Here is a 15,047-nt window from a genome sequence, read left to right as displayed (position 1 = left end):
GAGCTCTCGCCCCTCTCCCATCTTGTTAAATTCTGTTGGCGGAGGTAGGGAAGACGCCCCTGACTTGGGTACTCTATATTCAGCACACGGGGAAGACGCCCCCTAACCGGGAACTCCGATTGGCCACAAAGATGACCGCGGCCCCACCCCATCACTGGGGAAAGTAAATAAAAACCCTCCAAGAATTTTTGCAGTCGCTCCGTCTCCGCCAGGGTAGAGGTGTGTGTGGCTAGCGTTGGGGGCGGGGTTAGGCAAGGATCGCCTATGAGGCGGGGAAACGAGAAGGCTGCGAGTTGAGGATAGGGTCTCTCTTTGGGGGCGTGGCTTATGGGTCCCAGCTTTCCCGCCGACGGTTGACCACGTCACGTGACATGGGTTGGAAGATGGCGTCTCCCACTGACGGTAAGAACCGACTTAGATTTTTCACCTGCAACGTCCTTTGCTCCGCTCTCCATCTGCCTCTCTAACTTACACTTCTTTCTTTGGCTCCTCTCTTTTCCCTTCCACTTCTCTTCCTTGAGATGCGGGTGTGTCTTCAGCTGGCCGATTTTTCACAGCGGCTCTGGACGTGCCCAGTTTCTCCTGTGTACCAAGTGGGTAGGGAGGAGGGCACCCACGAAGGTCTCATCCCGGGCCCTGCCCCTCCCTTAGCCCCATTTGGGTTAAGCTGAGGGCGAGAAGGAGAAAAGGAAGAAATATGAGCGAAGCCAGACGATCTAACAAACCCTTCCAATCCAGCCAGACGATCTAACAAACCCTTCCAATCCACTCTCCACACTGTCCCATCAAACAACATATTTAAACATGAACCTTTGCTGACTCTGCTAAGAATCTTAAAAATGCACAAGTTTCTGCAGTAGAACTCACTGAAACCTGGTATATACTAGGTTTCCCCATACTGATGGGGAAAAGGAAGACCCTTACTGTAGCTTGCTCCTGGGGCGCCCCATTGAAGGCTCTTAGCTTTGATCATCTGGAACTGTTCTCTCAAACCCTAGCTGCAATTGGTGGCTGACCTCAATCCTTAGACTGAAGAGCAAGAGATACATGATTCTCTCCTGTCTCAGATTGGTACTGTTGCTCTGGCAGCAAGAGAACTGGGGGACCTTTTCGGCCTCTCGCCGTGAGAGTCCCAAGGAAAATGAGAATTGAGCTCTTTAATGTAGTCTAGCACACACCTCAACCTCCCATGCTCCAGCTGTATGTGTTGTTTCTTCAGGCTGAGTGAACGAACGATTTCTGCTTCTGTATTGTCTAAGATGCAAGTCATCTGAGATAGCAACTAAGCGATTTTGGTATATCTGTATGCTTTTGCGCTGGATTCTGCTTCAGAGAGTTAAGGTCTTGCAGTCATTTCTGAACTTAATTTTTGCTTCTGCTGTCCTCATCCCCACGTCCATTTCATTGATATATAGTTTTACCTCCCCAAATCAACATATTTTGTCTTTGGAAGGAATCTTGGAAGTTCATTTCAGGAATGAGGAAATTGAGGCCAAGAAAGCTATACTGACTACCTACCATATGAAAGGCATGACGCTAGGTGCTTTGGGAGGGGAAAAGATTAATCAAGCATGTAAACACTTGCAGTTTCAGGTCTCATTTTAGATGTCGCCTCCCAGAGAGGCTTTCCTAGATCACAGTATCTGGATTTGCTCCTCTTCACAATTGTTCACTATCTCAGTACCTTTGTAAACATATTTATTAACTTTTCCCCTTTCACACTAGATTACAAACTCCAAGTCTGTCTTGTTCATAGATGGATCTCAGAGTAAGCAGTAGGCTTTCATTGAACATTTATTGTAAGAATGATTAGATATATTCATAAATAATATGTTACTTAATCATAAGTATCAAGTTTAATGAGTCTTAAGTTTTTTTGAATGCAGGTACAGACTGTATAAGAAATTATGGATGTTGAGAGTCAAAAGACATTCTCCTGGCTGGGTGCTTTCTTTTTAAAATGACCTTCTCTTGCCAGAAAGAAAAATAAAAAAAAAAGGAGGATTTAAAAAGTCAGCTTGTTTAATGGGTAGGATTTCAGTCTGGGAAGGTGAAAAAGTTCTGAATGTGGATGGTGATGATGGTTACAAAACATTGTGAATGTACCTAATGCCACTGAACTTTACACTTAAAGATAGTTAATGTAAATTTTACGTTATGTATATTTTACCACAATTTTAAAAAGTCAGACAGGTGACAGAAGTATTTGCTATTAAAAATTTTAGTTTATTATGAGGTTATTTTTAGATTTATAAGTTGTGGAGATTTTAGAGCTATGTCCTTTGTTTGATTTATCCCTGTCGTCTCTTAATTTCCTTTCTTTGGCCAGAAATAGTATTGTAAACATATATTTTCTTTGATCTAGCCATCTCCATGGTCACTCTGTTTGTACTCTTAAAAAAACTTTTTAATAGTTTTCAGTCTCATCTTTTACAGAGTTTTGCCTTTCTTCACGTAACCTTCATTTTCAATCTGACAAAATCAAGTTGAACACTTTGAACTTAAATTCAGCTTCTAAATAAGTGTCTCATTCCAAAATATTCTACTGCCTAGCTCTCTCATTTCTATTTTTAGTGTTCCACCTGTCTCTGTCTTTAAAATTTAATTTAAATAACAATGATTTGAAAAAGTTTAGGTAATTTACTCATTTATCTTTTTAATGCATAATTTGCTGGGACTTCTTTGAAAAGGAGAATATAGAAATCAAGTAAAGCCATCTAATTAATTTGTGAGAGTAAGACTCACAGCATAATCTGAGTTATGCCTCAGACTGTGGTATCATAAGGCCACCCTTGTTGGTTATTGGATCCTAGCCCCAATAAGTTTATTTTTGTTACAGTTGAGCTTCCCATTGGTAACATTCCTTGGAATTTGAAAATTGACATTTTGTGTTACACACAGCTTTTCTTTGTTACCATTTTTGGATGCTTTAGTTAAGGGAATTTATTGAAGTAAGTTCTTTACCAGTTAGAATGCCATTAGAAATTCTCTTAGAATATTTGTAGGGAAAAGTTCAGTTGAGAGAAAAGCGCACGTTGAAAAACTTTTATATATGTACATTTTCTGGAGAGTGAGTTTGCAGCTATTTTTTTTTTTTTTTTAAGATTTAAAAGATGTGGCTTACTCAGAAATTACTGTTTATATCATGAAATGAACTAATTTATGCAACTAGTTAGCATACTGAGCATACAATATGCCAGCAATAAATGTTAACTGTTGTTAATATCCAGTATCTACTGTGTGCCCAGGCAAGAGTTGAGAGGAAATAGTGTCAAAGAATTAGGCAGGATCATGTAGGAATTTTTAGGGCATGGTAGATATACATTCATGTATTTAGCTGGGAAGAGGTCCTTTAAGCTGGAGAGTGACATGAACTGATTGGCTTTTTAAAAAAAATCAGTTCTGGCTACTTTGTCAAGAATAGATTTGGAGGTAGTAGAGAAGGGGAGGGGTAAGAATGGGGAAAGGATACCTGTTAAGCAGTTACTGCAGTAGTCCGGGAGAGAAGTGATGGTTCCTTGGTTAATTAATTTGGTTTCAAGATGTGTTTTGGAGATAGAAACTAGTGGATTTACTAATAGTTGGTTATGGAAGGATAAGAAAAGTGAGGCACTGAAGACTGGATGATATCTGGGTTTTTGAGAACTAGGGTTCATGGTAGTGCTATTTCTTAAGATGGAGAAGACTGAGAGAGTGTGGTTTTGAACACCTTAGACTTAAGGGATTTTTCATACATGTGAATGTAGAGAAATGTCAAGTAGCCACTTAGATATATAACTCAGAAGTTTAGGGAAAGATTGGTACTGGAAATATAAATACGGAGTCATTGACATATAAATGATGGTAAAGGCTATGGGACTAGATGAGATCTACTTAGGAGACTAGATAGAGAGTGAAGGCAGCCTAGGTTGTGGCCTGAGTGGAAGAGGAGACCAAGGAAAGAGTCAGCGAGGAAGGAGAAAAGCGAGCATAGTGGTTTGATAGAAGCTGGAAGTGAGTGTTTCAAGGAAGGTGGTCAGCATGTGAATGCTGCAAAAAGTCACATAAAAGAGAACAGAGAAGTGACCACTATTTTTAGCAACATAGGTCATAGATGACCTTGAAGCAGCAGTTTCCATGTATATAGGAGCAGAAACCTGATTTTTGTGGGTTAAGGAGAGAATGTAAGGTGAGGAAGTGGAGACAGCAGGATGGACAACTGAAGAACTTTTGCAGTGAAGGAGTTAGGAGGTAATGGCGTCAAGGAAGAGTTTTTTCAGAGAAGAGAAATTCTAGAGCAGGTTTGCTTGCTCTGTTGAGTATGAGCCAATAGAGAAGGTAAAAATTGATCGTGCAAGAGAGATGTTTTTCATGATGTCTTTGACAAAGCAAAAGAAGATGGAATTTAGAACCCTAGTATAGAGAGTTTGTTTTTCTTGAAAGCAGAAATAATTAATTAATTGTAATTGGAGGAAAATCTTGACATATGAGTGAAGGCGCAGTTGGGTTTGTCGATATTCATTTTTCTTAATACTCCACTAAAATATTGCTCCCATTTTAGAGATCAGAAAATTAGATTTGATGAAGGAGAATGATTCATTTGTATAGTTTTAGAATTTATTTGTAGTTATAGAATTTAGATCTCTAAACTTCCAGATGAGTGTTACAATTTATGTTCTTTGAGATTGAAATGTTATATAAATTAACATATTTTATGTCTTGTTGGCTCATCTGGGTATTTTGTTCTAGGAACAGATCTGGAAGCATCTTTGTTAAGTTTTGAAAAACTTGACCGTGCCTCACCAGACCTTTGGCCAGAACAATGTAAGTTTTTGGTTTCTTTATATCAGAATCAATGCAGGACAACCAGTGCCACTGAGAACCACTGAATTCTGTGATACAATGTTAATTTTTTCAGGACATGGTGTGACTCGAAATGATAGGGAGCCTTAAAAAATAATTATTTTTGAGAACTACATCTGCAATAAGTTCGGACAATACAGAGATATGTAACATATTTCTTCACCTCCTTTAATCACTCTTATAAAAGAACCATTAATAGTTTGGTTCAAATTCTTTTGACCATTTTTATGCTTATTCAGATAAGCAAATAAAGATGTGTTTTTAAGTATATAGAGGGATTTGGGTTTTGTTTGTTTGTTTTTTGGTATAATGTCAGGGCCATATGTACATGTTCTGCAGCTTAATTTATTCTGCCTAGTAGTAATTTATTAATGGATCTTTCCATTTTAGTAGGTGTAGATTTAATTCATTCTTTTAAAGTATTTCATTGTATAGATAGATACAATATAGTTTAGGTATTTATACCCTATTTGGAAACCTAAGTTATATCACACTTTTGATATTACAAACAAGGTAATAATGAATATCTTTGCACAAATACTTTTGTGCACATGGAAGAGGATGACTGTATATGAGAGTGCCCATTTATTCACATACTAGCTGTTATTGAATGTGACTGACCTTTATTAATTTTAGTTTGTATTTATTAGTGAGATTGAACATTTTATTTTTAAATATCTGGTTTTTATTTATTTATTTATTTATTTTTAATGTGATTCTTCCTGTTAGACATTTAAATAAACAATTATATTGACAGAACAGCATACCTAAAAAGGAAATTTAAACTTTTGGTAAGAAATATTATATCTTGCCACTCTTCCATCCAGCTAATTCCTAATACTTTAAAGTTCAGTTGAGGCATTATTTTCTCTGAGAAGCTTTTCCTGTTCTCTCCGTCTGATTTAGATTTCTTTTTCGTGGGGTGGGGGTGGGGGTGGGGGTAGGGGGGAGGATGGGGTCCTCCCATAACACCTAGTATCTTTCTTAGAGGACTTAAACAATATTGTAGTTATCGGTTTAGTCTCTTTCTTTTTCCAGACTGTAAGCTCCTTGAAGACAAGGCTATTTTCTTCTTATTATTTAAATTCTCTATGTCTGGGATTCTAAATTATTAATTGAATAAATAATGTTGTATTTTTTTTCTTTTTAGTACCAGGTGTTGCTGAATTTGCAGCGTCTTTCAAAAGTGTAGGTAATATTTTACTTACCTAATGAAGTTTATCCAACATTTTGCTCCTTAGTGCAAGCTCAACTATCTCTTATTTCATTTTTGAGAATAATGTCATAATCTTCAAATCATTTTATAACTCCAGTCCTGGAAATCTGTTTATGTATTATCATCATGTTGATTGATGATAATGTCTTCGTCTGTTCATATGCTCTATTTTGGCATTTTGACCTTTGTCCCTTAGCCTCTTTTACTAGCTTTAAAGCTTTTAAGGCAAGGCAGTTGAAATATTTATTGTAACACCATTATTCTTTTTACCCAAACTATGATTCTGAAGCTTTTCTCTTTTGTTTATGTGATGTATAATGACTTTAGTTTATACCTCCTCAGAGGATTTTTGAAATTTCTCAGTGGCTCATCAGAAACTGAAGGAAGACATCCATTAGAGCCACAACTTTTCTACTCCCAGGCGTTAGGCGCTGCGCTAGATACTTTACATATGTTCTCTTATATATTCCCACAACCAGGAGAATATGACGATTATAATATTAGCTAGGACTTACATAGTGTTTACCGTGTGCTGGGCACTGTTCTAAGTACTTTACATATATTATTTAGTCTTCACTATTATTATTATTCCTATTTTGTAGTTGAGGAGATAGACACAGAGAGGTTAAGTAGGTTTCCCAAGGTTATAGGCCGTAGGTGGCAGAATCAGATTGTGAACCCATTGGAATGATTACTAGCGTTCGTATTTTTAAAACCATACTTAGAAAAATTTCAGCCCAGTGTTAAAAAGCACTGACTGATAGAGACACTTGGAAGTCACTCGCCCAAGTTGCAGTGAGTGGCTCACCAGGATTTGAATGCAGGTCTGTCTGATTGCAAAGCCCATGTTCTATCTATTAAATTATACCATTGGGGATTTGTAATATAGCTTTCACAGCACCTTACTATATGCGTAGCATTCTCTATTCATTATTAGAGTTAAAGGTGCTGAGTTAAATATTAAGGCCCCTTTGGGCCTGTGGCTTTCAGGTCCCATAAGAATATTTGTACAGAAGGATTCTGACTTCCATTTTTTTCAAGAACTAGGTTGTATGTAAGCTGGCTGTCCCCCTTTAGCATTCAGTAAGGCCTAAGCATGAGGAGTTCAAGGCAGCATAGGGCTTTAGAGTCAGACACACTTGGATTTCTCATCAGAAACTACTCCATAAGCTTCTTAGTAGAAAATGCCATAATGCATGTAAAACATTTTGCATAGTGCCTGGGACATAATAAACAATACATGGTAGATATTATTATTAGATCAGCTTTTGTCTAGTAGATTGAGTAGAAAGTACCTCTTTTAATTTTCTTACATTTTCACTCATACTGACTTCAATTTAGTTAGTTATATTTGATAACGACTAAGTATTTTGAGTTGTAAATGTAAGTAAGTAGTTTTTAAATAAATTATTAGAGTATAGTGTTTTTTAAAAATCTGATTAAGAATCTACACCTTTTTTTCTAGAAATATGCACATACATTTTGAGTTTTGTTTCTAGGGGGTCATGGTCATCCCAGAACCCCAGGTTAAGATCCCCTGGTATAGTCTGTTCCCTACTAGGGGTAAAAATGGTGAATTTGACCAGGAGCCTTCTAGGGTAGGCAGTATAGAGTAGTAGTTTCTGAACTCAGACTACATGGCTTTTGAATCCTGGCTTCACTAGCTGTTGACCTGAAGCAAGTGATTTGCAATCTTTTTGTACATGGTTTTTTTCATTTGTAAAACAAGTACAATAATACCGCTTTATAGGGTTGATTTTAAATTAAATGACATAAAACATGGTATTTTGCTCATTGCATAGTAACAAATAAATATTAATTTTTTAAAAAAGGAAAAGAGCTGAAAGCTTAAGTAATGTTTCTCAACCATCACTGTGCAGCTGTGGAGCTTTTAAAAAATATATAGGTAGTGTCCTTTGCTCTCCACTGGACCTTTGCCCAACCTTTGATAACTAAATACATCTGGAGTGTGGCCAGGTTATTTGTATTTTTTTGTTGTTGTTGTTGTTACATAGATGATTCTGTAGTCCAACTATGATTGAAAACTGTTGCCCAAAGCCATTCCAAGAATAGGGTCTCTTTTAAAGTGTGTAAGTTCACTTTCAGAAATGAGAAGATAACTAAAAATTCTAAAGTTTTCTAAAATGTCTACCATATAATGAAATGTCAAGTGAAGATCATTACAGTCTTCTTGCAAATTGAAAATTTTCTCATTTTTGATTCTTTGAATCTTCTCTGCTAGAAAATGTCACTTAACTGATTATTGATTCAAACAGTTCAATTGGAGGCATTCACCAAAGCTGAATTTCAAATAATTTTTTTATTACTACACTAACTTGTCATGTATGAAACAGTAACAGTAGTCACACCAAATTCTAAGATCATTTCTCTGAGACCAACTTTAATGATGAGCAGTGTCATTTTGTAGGGAGACTATTTTTAGGCCATATCTGAACATGGAGAAATTCGTGTTTTAGAAGTTATGATTTGCCAGTATTTTCAAACAACCTGAATGCTATGTGATAGGCTACTTATAAAAAGAAAGAGTAGGGTCTCTTCACATTTTGTATGTATCTGAATGGATATTTGTTGTTTTTTGACAGCCTATTACTAGCTCTCCGCCCAAATGGATGGCCGAAATAGAACGTGATGACATCGACATGTTGAAAGGTAAGCAATGCTGGTGACCTCTAACTTTTAACCTGGCATTTATGCTTCTTCATAAATCACCTTTCCAGTTTTTCTATTCCCTTGAAAATATTCTTAGCTTCAGTCAAACTGCCTACTTAACTGTCTTTATTGATAGTTCTTCATGTCTAAATGCCTTTCTTTATTTTACCATGTGTAGAAATCCTCCTAATTCAAGATCTGGTCATAATGATTGCTAAATTCCTTAAATACCTTTATTTTGTATAACGCTTACAGTTAACAAGAAGCTCTCACATAAATTTTTTAATTTAATTCTCTTAAAGGTCTTGTGAGTTAGCTATGATGATATCTAAGGTTCAGAGGTTTAATTTAACCAAGATTTGTTAGAAAGAGTTAAAAATTTTAAGCTCTTATTTTTTATTTTTAGTCTAGTCTCTTACCACTATAAACAAGTGCCTTATTTAGATTTACTGCCATATATTGTCATCAGTACTGTTAATTGACAACCCCTAAGTGGATTAAGACCTGTCTTTTATTTCATTCTATCCCATCAATTTCTCCCATAAAGAAAACTATAAGTGGTGAGTATTGTTGTTTGATAAATTACTTGGAACTCAACCACAAGTGGAAATTTAAATTAAAAAACATTAATTTTCCTCAATTTTGCTCTAATGTACTTATTTATTTTTTAATCATGTTTCTGGTGATAAGATTCATGATGGTTGTAAAGTAATAGACTAAAATTAAGGTAAGAATCTTGGACTCTTGAGCTATTTAAGCAGCTGAACATATCAAAAAGGAAAGTCTGCTACTTATGCTAGATATCGATAATGAGCGTGGCATGATAAGTGGGAGAAAATAACACCTTTATTTGATTTCAGAAGTAATTCATTGTTCTGCATGAAATGCTTAAATACAGACCCCCTCTTCCAACTATAGAAATATTAAGTCTCAAGGGCATTTCAGGTTCATTGCTCTCATGTTCCAAACAGACATTTATATATATATCATCAGTATGTATTTTCTAAGGAAACTTTAAATTTTTAATAAGGAATCATAGCATTAGCATTATATTCCATACAAATCGACCTGTGTTTTAAACCTAAAAGGAATTGGGTGCTATTTAAATGAAAATCTGGGAAAGTAAGTTTTTGTTTTAAGTATACTGTCTTTTTATCTGGTAAACTTAATTTTTTTTATAGGTATTTGATTTGAAGGAAAAATTTGGATTAATATTTCATTTTTGTTTTTAAATTTAGGGAAATGGGGAACAGTACGTGTCTTTTTGTTATTTTATCGTTAATCGAAATAATGAGGACTTAATAAATTACAGTGGAGACATTGTCCATTTTGCAAGACTGATCTGTCTGTAGGCTTTCTTAATGCTATGTCAAATCACAAGGTTTCATACTTTAATGTTGTATTCATTTTGTATGATAGGCAAAATGGGTATTACGAAAAGAGTCCTTATGTAATTTGCCGTTGTATTTATGCTAACTCTCTTCTCATTAAGTAGGTAAGCTCATCTGAGGCATTTTGCAGTAGTGGGAAAAAATTCTTTGTGGGGTGTGTGTTGTATGTGTGTCTGTGTGTAAGGAGAATGATTTGATGAGAAGAGATAAAGGATTCATTTTCTATTTATTCAATAGGAATTAAGCTTGAAAACTTTTATAACAAGGGTTTCCAAGCCGAATAAGTTGTTACTAGAGAACAGTGGAAAGAAGTGGTATTGAAATAAATGATTCTGTTTCAGAACTGGGGAGCCTCACCACAGCTAATTTGATGGAGAAGGTACGAGGCCTACAGAACCTGGCCTATCAGCTGGGGCTGGATGAGTGTGAGTACCCAGATCATATTTATTTAGGATTGCATGTTGTGTATTTCATGATGAGTTCTAGCTATACTTAAGAAGATATCTTTGTTAGGTTTTATGAAGGTAAGTCACTGTAATCTAAAGTGTGCCTTTTATGATAAGAGTATGCTATAATAATTACTGAGTTTACTAGGTAACAAGTTATTTTTCTCTGTACAGTAGAAATGTATTGAAAATCCTTTCAGTTTTAAGTGATAGAATGTCCAATCATACTAGTTTAAGCAAAAGCGGGACTTTATTAGTTCACACAAATCAAAATTCCAGGAATAGAAATAGCTTTGAGGATATCTAGATGTATGAATCTTAATGATGTCATTGGGTTTTGCTTTTGTTCCTGCTTTTGTTTTGAATCTCAAGGCTCTGTTTCGCTCATACATTATTAATTAGTCTTATTCTTTGCTGCTGCAGATAGCTTTTTCCTAGAACCGGGGAAAGTGACCAGAAGTGTCTTTAAATCTCATAATCCCCAAAGAATGAACATCTTTTCTGAACATTCAGAAAGAAAGGCCTGCGGAGGACTCTGACTGTTCCATCTTGGTTGACATACCTATCCTGGAACCAGTCCTTTAGTCAAGTGGCCCAGAGCACTCTGATGGACCAGGCCTGGGTCCTGGGTGCATGTACAGATTGGAAGAGTTAGTCTAACTCAGATCACACAAAATGGGAGGGAATAATTGGTTCTTCAAAGGAAGGGGTAGATAGCAGACCAAGAACACAGTCTGCTACCGTGAGTAATGTTTTAAAAGTTCTCACTTATTACTGTCCGTTCTTCATTCTTAGTTTAAAATTACTTCTTTATACATTGAGTCTCTTCCCATACTGTATTTATTATAAAACCGGAAAAGGAATTGTAGAAAATTATCACTTTGTAATTGAAAGAGATAACATAAATACAGTGCTTAGAACTTTGTTCTCCGTGGGTACCTCCTGAGACCTTCATAAAACCACAATTTTGAGAGGCTACTATAGCTTATAATTTTCTTCAAAAACAAGTTTTATACTGATTATAGGATGGATTAGAACAATCCTAAAAACAGTTTCATAAATTATTTTTTTGTGTATAGAGCGTGTAGTGGATTTGTTCACATCATTGGTTTAAGTTACTTCCAAATTCAATATTTCACTTTAAAATTTAATTTAAAAACTTCTTATTTTTGACTAATAGTTATCACTTTAGCCCTTTTTATTTTTTCTTTTATTTCCATTACTGTCGTTAGCAATGGCTTTCTTTTACCAAGGAAACATATTTTAATCACTTCATGAATTGAGGAGCAGAGAACAACAAAATGCTTTAAGATGTGGTTGCTAGGTGGTCTGCTAGGTTCACCCATTGTGACCTAATTCTGATATCTCTACCGGGTTGTTTATTTCTTATGATTAAACTTTATGTCTTGGCAAAATTACTAATTACCAGGTATGTCATGGACCTCCAGAGTTTATAATGAAAAGATAAATCTATGATTATTAAATTCATGAATGCAAGGCTGTGTAGTATAGAAATTGATTCTGTTTCTAGCTCTGGATAATAAATGCTGTAATGATCGTAATAATCAATGCTTTATCTCTGTCAGTTTTTTTTAAATGAAATTTCATGCTCAGTGTATCAAGAAGATGCTATTACCAAATGTATTTATCAGTAGTATTATCTCTACTTAGTTATAGTTGAAATTGCTGTATTTTCTCTGAATAGTTTTTCTGCTTTCCTATTGAGAAAGATAATGAAGTGTCTTATTTTTCCTACTTTTTGTTATGGAAAATTTTAAATGTATACCAAAGTAGAGAGAATAAAATAATGACCTCTTGTACTCATGTCATGACTCAGCTTCAGTAGTCAACATGGCCAATCTGTTTCGCTTATACCAACTTCCCATAATTTTTTTTTAATTTTTATATTTTATTTTTTTCAATTGTAGTTGACATATAATATTCTATTAATTTCAGGTGTACAACACAGTGGGTAGATATTTATATAACTTATGAAGTGATCACCCCAATAAATCCAGTACCCATATGATACCATATGCAGTTATTACAATACTACTGACTATACTCACCATGCTATACTCTCTATCCCCATGCCTGTTTTGTAACTACCAATTTGTACCTCTTAATCCCCTCCTCCCTTCACCTATACTCCCACCCCACATTCTAACAGCCATCAAAATGCTCTCTATCTATGAGCTCGTTTCTGTTCGTTTATCCTGTTCTCTAGATTCCACATATGACATATATCTTTCTCTGTCTGACTGACTCTACTCGCACAATACTCTCTGGGTCCATCCATATCATTGTAGATGACAAGATTTCATTCTTTTTTATGGCTGAGTAATATTCCATTGTACATATGTACCACATCTTTATCCATTCGTCAATTTATGGATACCCAGGTAGCCTCCATCTCTTGGCTATTGAAAATAATGCTACAATGAACATATGGATTCACATGTCCTTTCAAAATAGTGTTTTGGGTTTCTTCAATACCCAGAAGTGGGATTTCTGGGTCCTTTGTCTCTTGTTATAGCCTTTATTTTAAAGTCTATTTTATCTTGTATTAGTATTGCTACCCCAGCTTTTTTGTTTGTTTCCATTTTCATGAAACATCCTTTTTCGTCCCTTTACTTTCAGTCTGTGTCTTTAGATCTGAAGTGAGTCTGTTGTAGGCAGCATATGTAAGGGTCTTGATTTCTTATTCATTCAGCCACTGTATCTTTTGATTGGAGCAGTTAATCCATTTACAGTTAAAGTAGTTGTTGCTAGATATGTAGTTATTGCCATTTTATAATTCACAATTTTTACATATATTTTTTCTTTTTCCTTCTTCTTAAAGAAGTCCCTTTAACATTTCTTATTATATGGGTTCAGTGGTGATGAATTTCTTTAGCTTTTTCTTGCCTGGGAAGCTCTTTATCTCTCCTTTGAATCTAAATGATAGCCTTGCTGGGTAGAGTAATCTTGGTTGTAGGTTCTTGCTTTTCATCACTTTGAATATTTCCTGCTAAACCCTTCTGGCCCACAAAGTTTGTGTTGAGAAATCAGTCTTATGGAAGCTCCCTTGTAGGTAACTAACTGCTTTTCTCTTGCTTCTTTTAAGATTGTCTTTAACCTTTGGCATTTTAATTATGTTGTGTCTTGGTGTGGACCTTTTTGGTTTCATCTTATTTGGGATTCTCTGCATTTCCTGGGCTTGTGTGTCTGTTTCCTTCACCAGGTTAGGTAGTTTTCAGACATTAATTTTTAAAATAGGTTTTCAATTCCTTGCTCTCCCTCTTCTCCTTCTGGTATCCATAAGATGCAAATGTTGGTACACTTGATGTTGTCCCGGAGACTCCTTAAACTATTCTCATTTTTTTGGCAGCCTTTGATAACTTGCCGAGATCCACTATTATATTATAGGTTGCAAAATGGTAATATTCTAATTCTGTCATTCCTTTTTATTAGCTAGATTTTTTTCTGCGATGGTCTTTATCTTATTAATTACTTATTATTACCTTGAAAGCTGTTATGACTGGATAAATGATTCTTTCTCTTTATCAGTTTTTAGAAAAATCAGTCGGTTCCCTAAGCATCTATAAAGTCTATTCAATGGTTTTCCATTGAGTCAGAAACTTGGTATGGTTTGTTTTAGTTTTTAATCCACACAGTTAAAACCATTATTACTGTTAAGTGTATTTCCAAAATTTAAGGCTTTGGAGGTGGGAGGATTTGAAGTCACTTAAGTACTGAACCAAAGTACTGAACCAAACTCTATAACAAAAATGCTCATTTCTGCCAGATAAGTCCCATGAGCACAGCTGAGCTTTTTCAAAATTATTTTCTAGTTCAAAATTCAGCCTTAAACTTCTGTAGCATTGCTTTGCAACTGATACTCATTTTCCTTGATCATAACGGATTACCTAACATAGAATATAGTTTTAAATTTAGAATTGGAAAGAATTACATTGATATGTATTAGACCTCTTGGAGACAGTCTTTCTTTGTTTTATTGTGCTAGTGTATTTGCATAAAAGCAAGATCTTTTTTTGTCCTTATAGATTATTCATGTACTCTAGGGGTTGACATTTACTTGACACCCTAATCTGGTGTTTCGATGTCTCAATCCTCTTTCCTGCATTAATTGAGAGGATGACATGGATGAAAAATAAGCAATAGGAACTGATGAATCCCCAAGGACCAATGATCCTGTTTTCATGCAAATATCTGCACTGATAAAGATGACGGAAAGAAAAAAAATGCAAAAAATATTTGTCCTCAAAACATGATTGTTTGTCACTTCCCTAGAGCATTGTTAAATGTTAGTATAGAAATAATGGGAACCTTCTAGGGCTGATAACTAGATTGTGTCTTTTGAAAGATGAACCCTGCCCTTTGATTTGTTACGTGATTATGTCCCAGATAACCCTTTTGGGGTACAGATTTGGAAATGCAATAATTTCTTTGTGTAGGTATTTATAGCCTCTTATGATTGGG

The 15,047-nt window shown here is 35.3% G+C and overlaps 1 protein-coding gene across 5 annotated transcripts in view; it reads left to right on the top strand.

Moving 5' to 3' along the window:
* Positions 1 to 14: 14 nt before the first annotated feature.
* LIN52 (lin-52 DREAM MuvB core complex component) overlaps positions 15 to 15,047 on the top strand; it is a 75,460-nt gene continuing 60,427 nt past the window's right edge. The window contains exons 1-5 of one of the 5 annotated variants that reach the window (XM_023537019.1): positions 15 to 402; positions 4,735 to 4,803; positions 5,993 to 6,030; positions 8,662 to 8,728; positions 10,461 to 10,544. In XM_023537019.1, the coding sequence (XP_023392787.1) occupies positions 372 to 402; positions 4,735 to 4,803; positions 5,993 to 6,030; positions 8,662 to 8,728; positions 10,461 to 10,544 (289 nt within the window). In that variant the 5' untranslated portion in view covers positions 15 to 371. Of the gene's footprint in view, positions 403 to 4,728; positions 4,804 to 5,992; positions 6,031 to 8,661; positions 8,729 to 10,460; positions 10,545 to 15,047 lie in introns of all 5 variants that reach the window. The other 4 variants (XM_011370878.2, XM_011370880.2, XM_023537020.1 and 1 more) reach the window with 4 other exon arrangements.

The sequence above is a fragment of the Pteropus vampyrus genome, unplaced genomic scaffold, assembly GCF_000151845.1.
Source record: "Pteropus vampyrus isolate Shadow unplaced genomic scaffold, Pvam_2.0 Scaffold177, whole genome shotgun sequence".
NCBI lineage: Eukaryota > Metazoa > Chordata > Mammalia > Chiroptera > Pteropodidae > Pteropus > Pteropus vampyrus.
The sequence above is the reverse complement of the archived record's forward strand: the minus strand, read 5'-3'. Positions and strand labels throughout refer to the sequence as shown.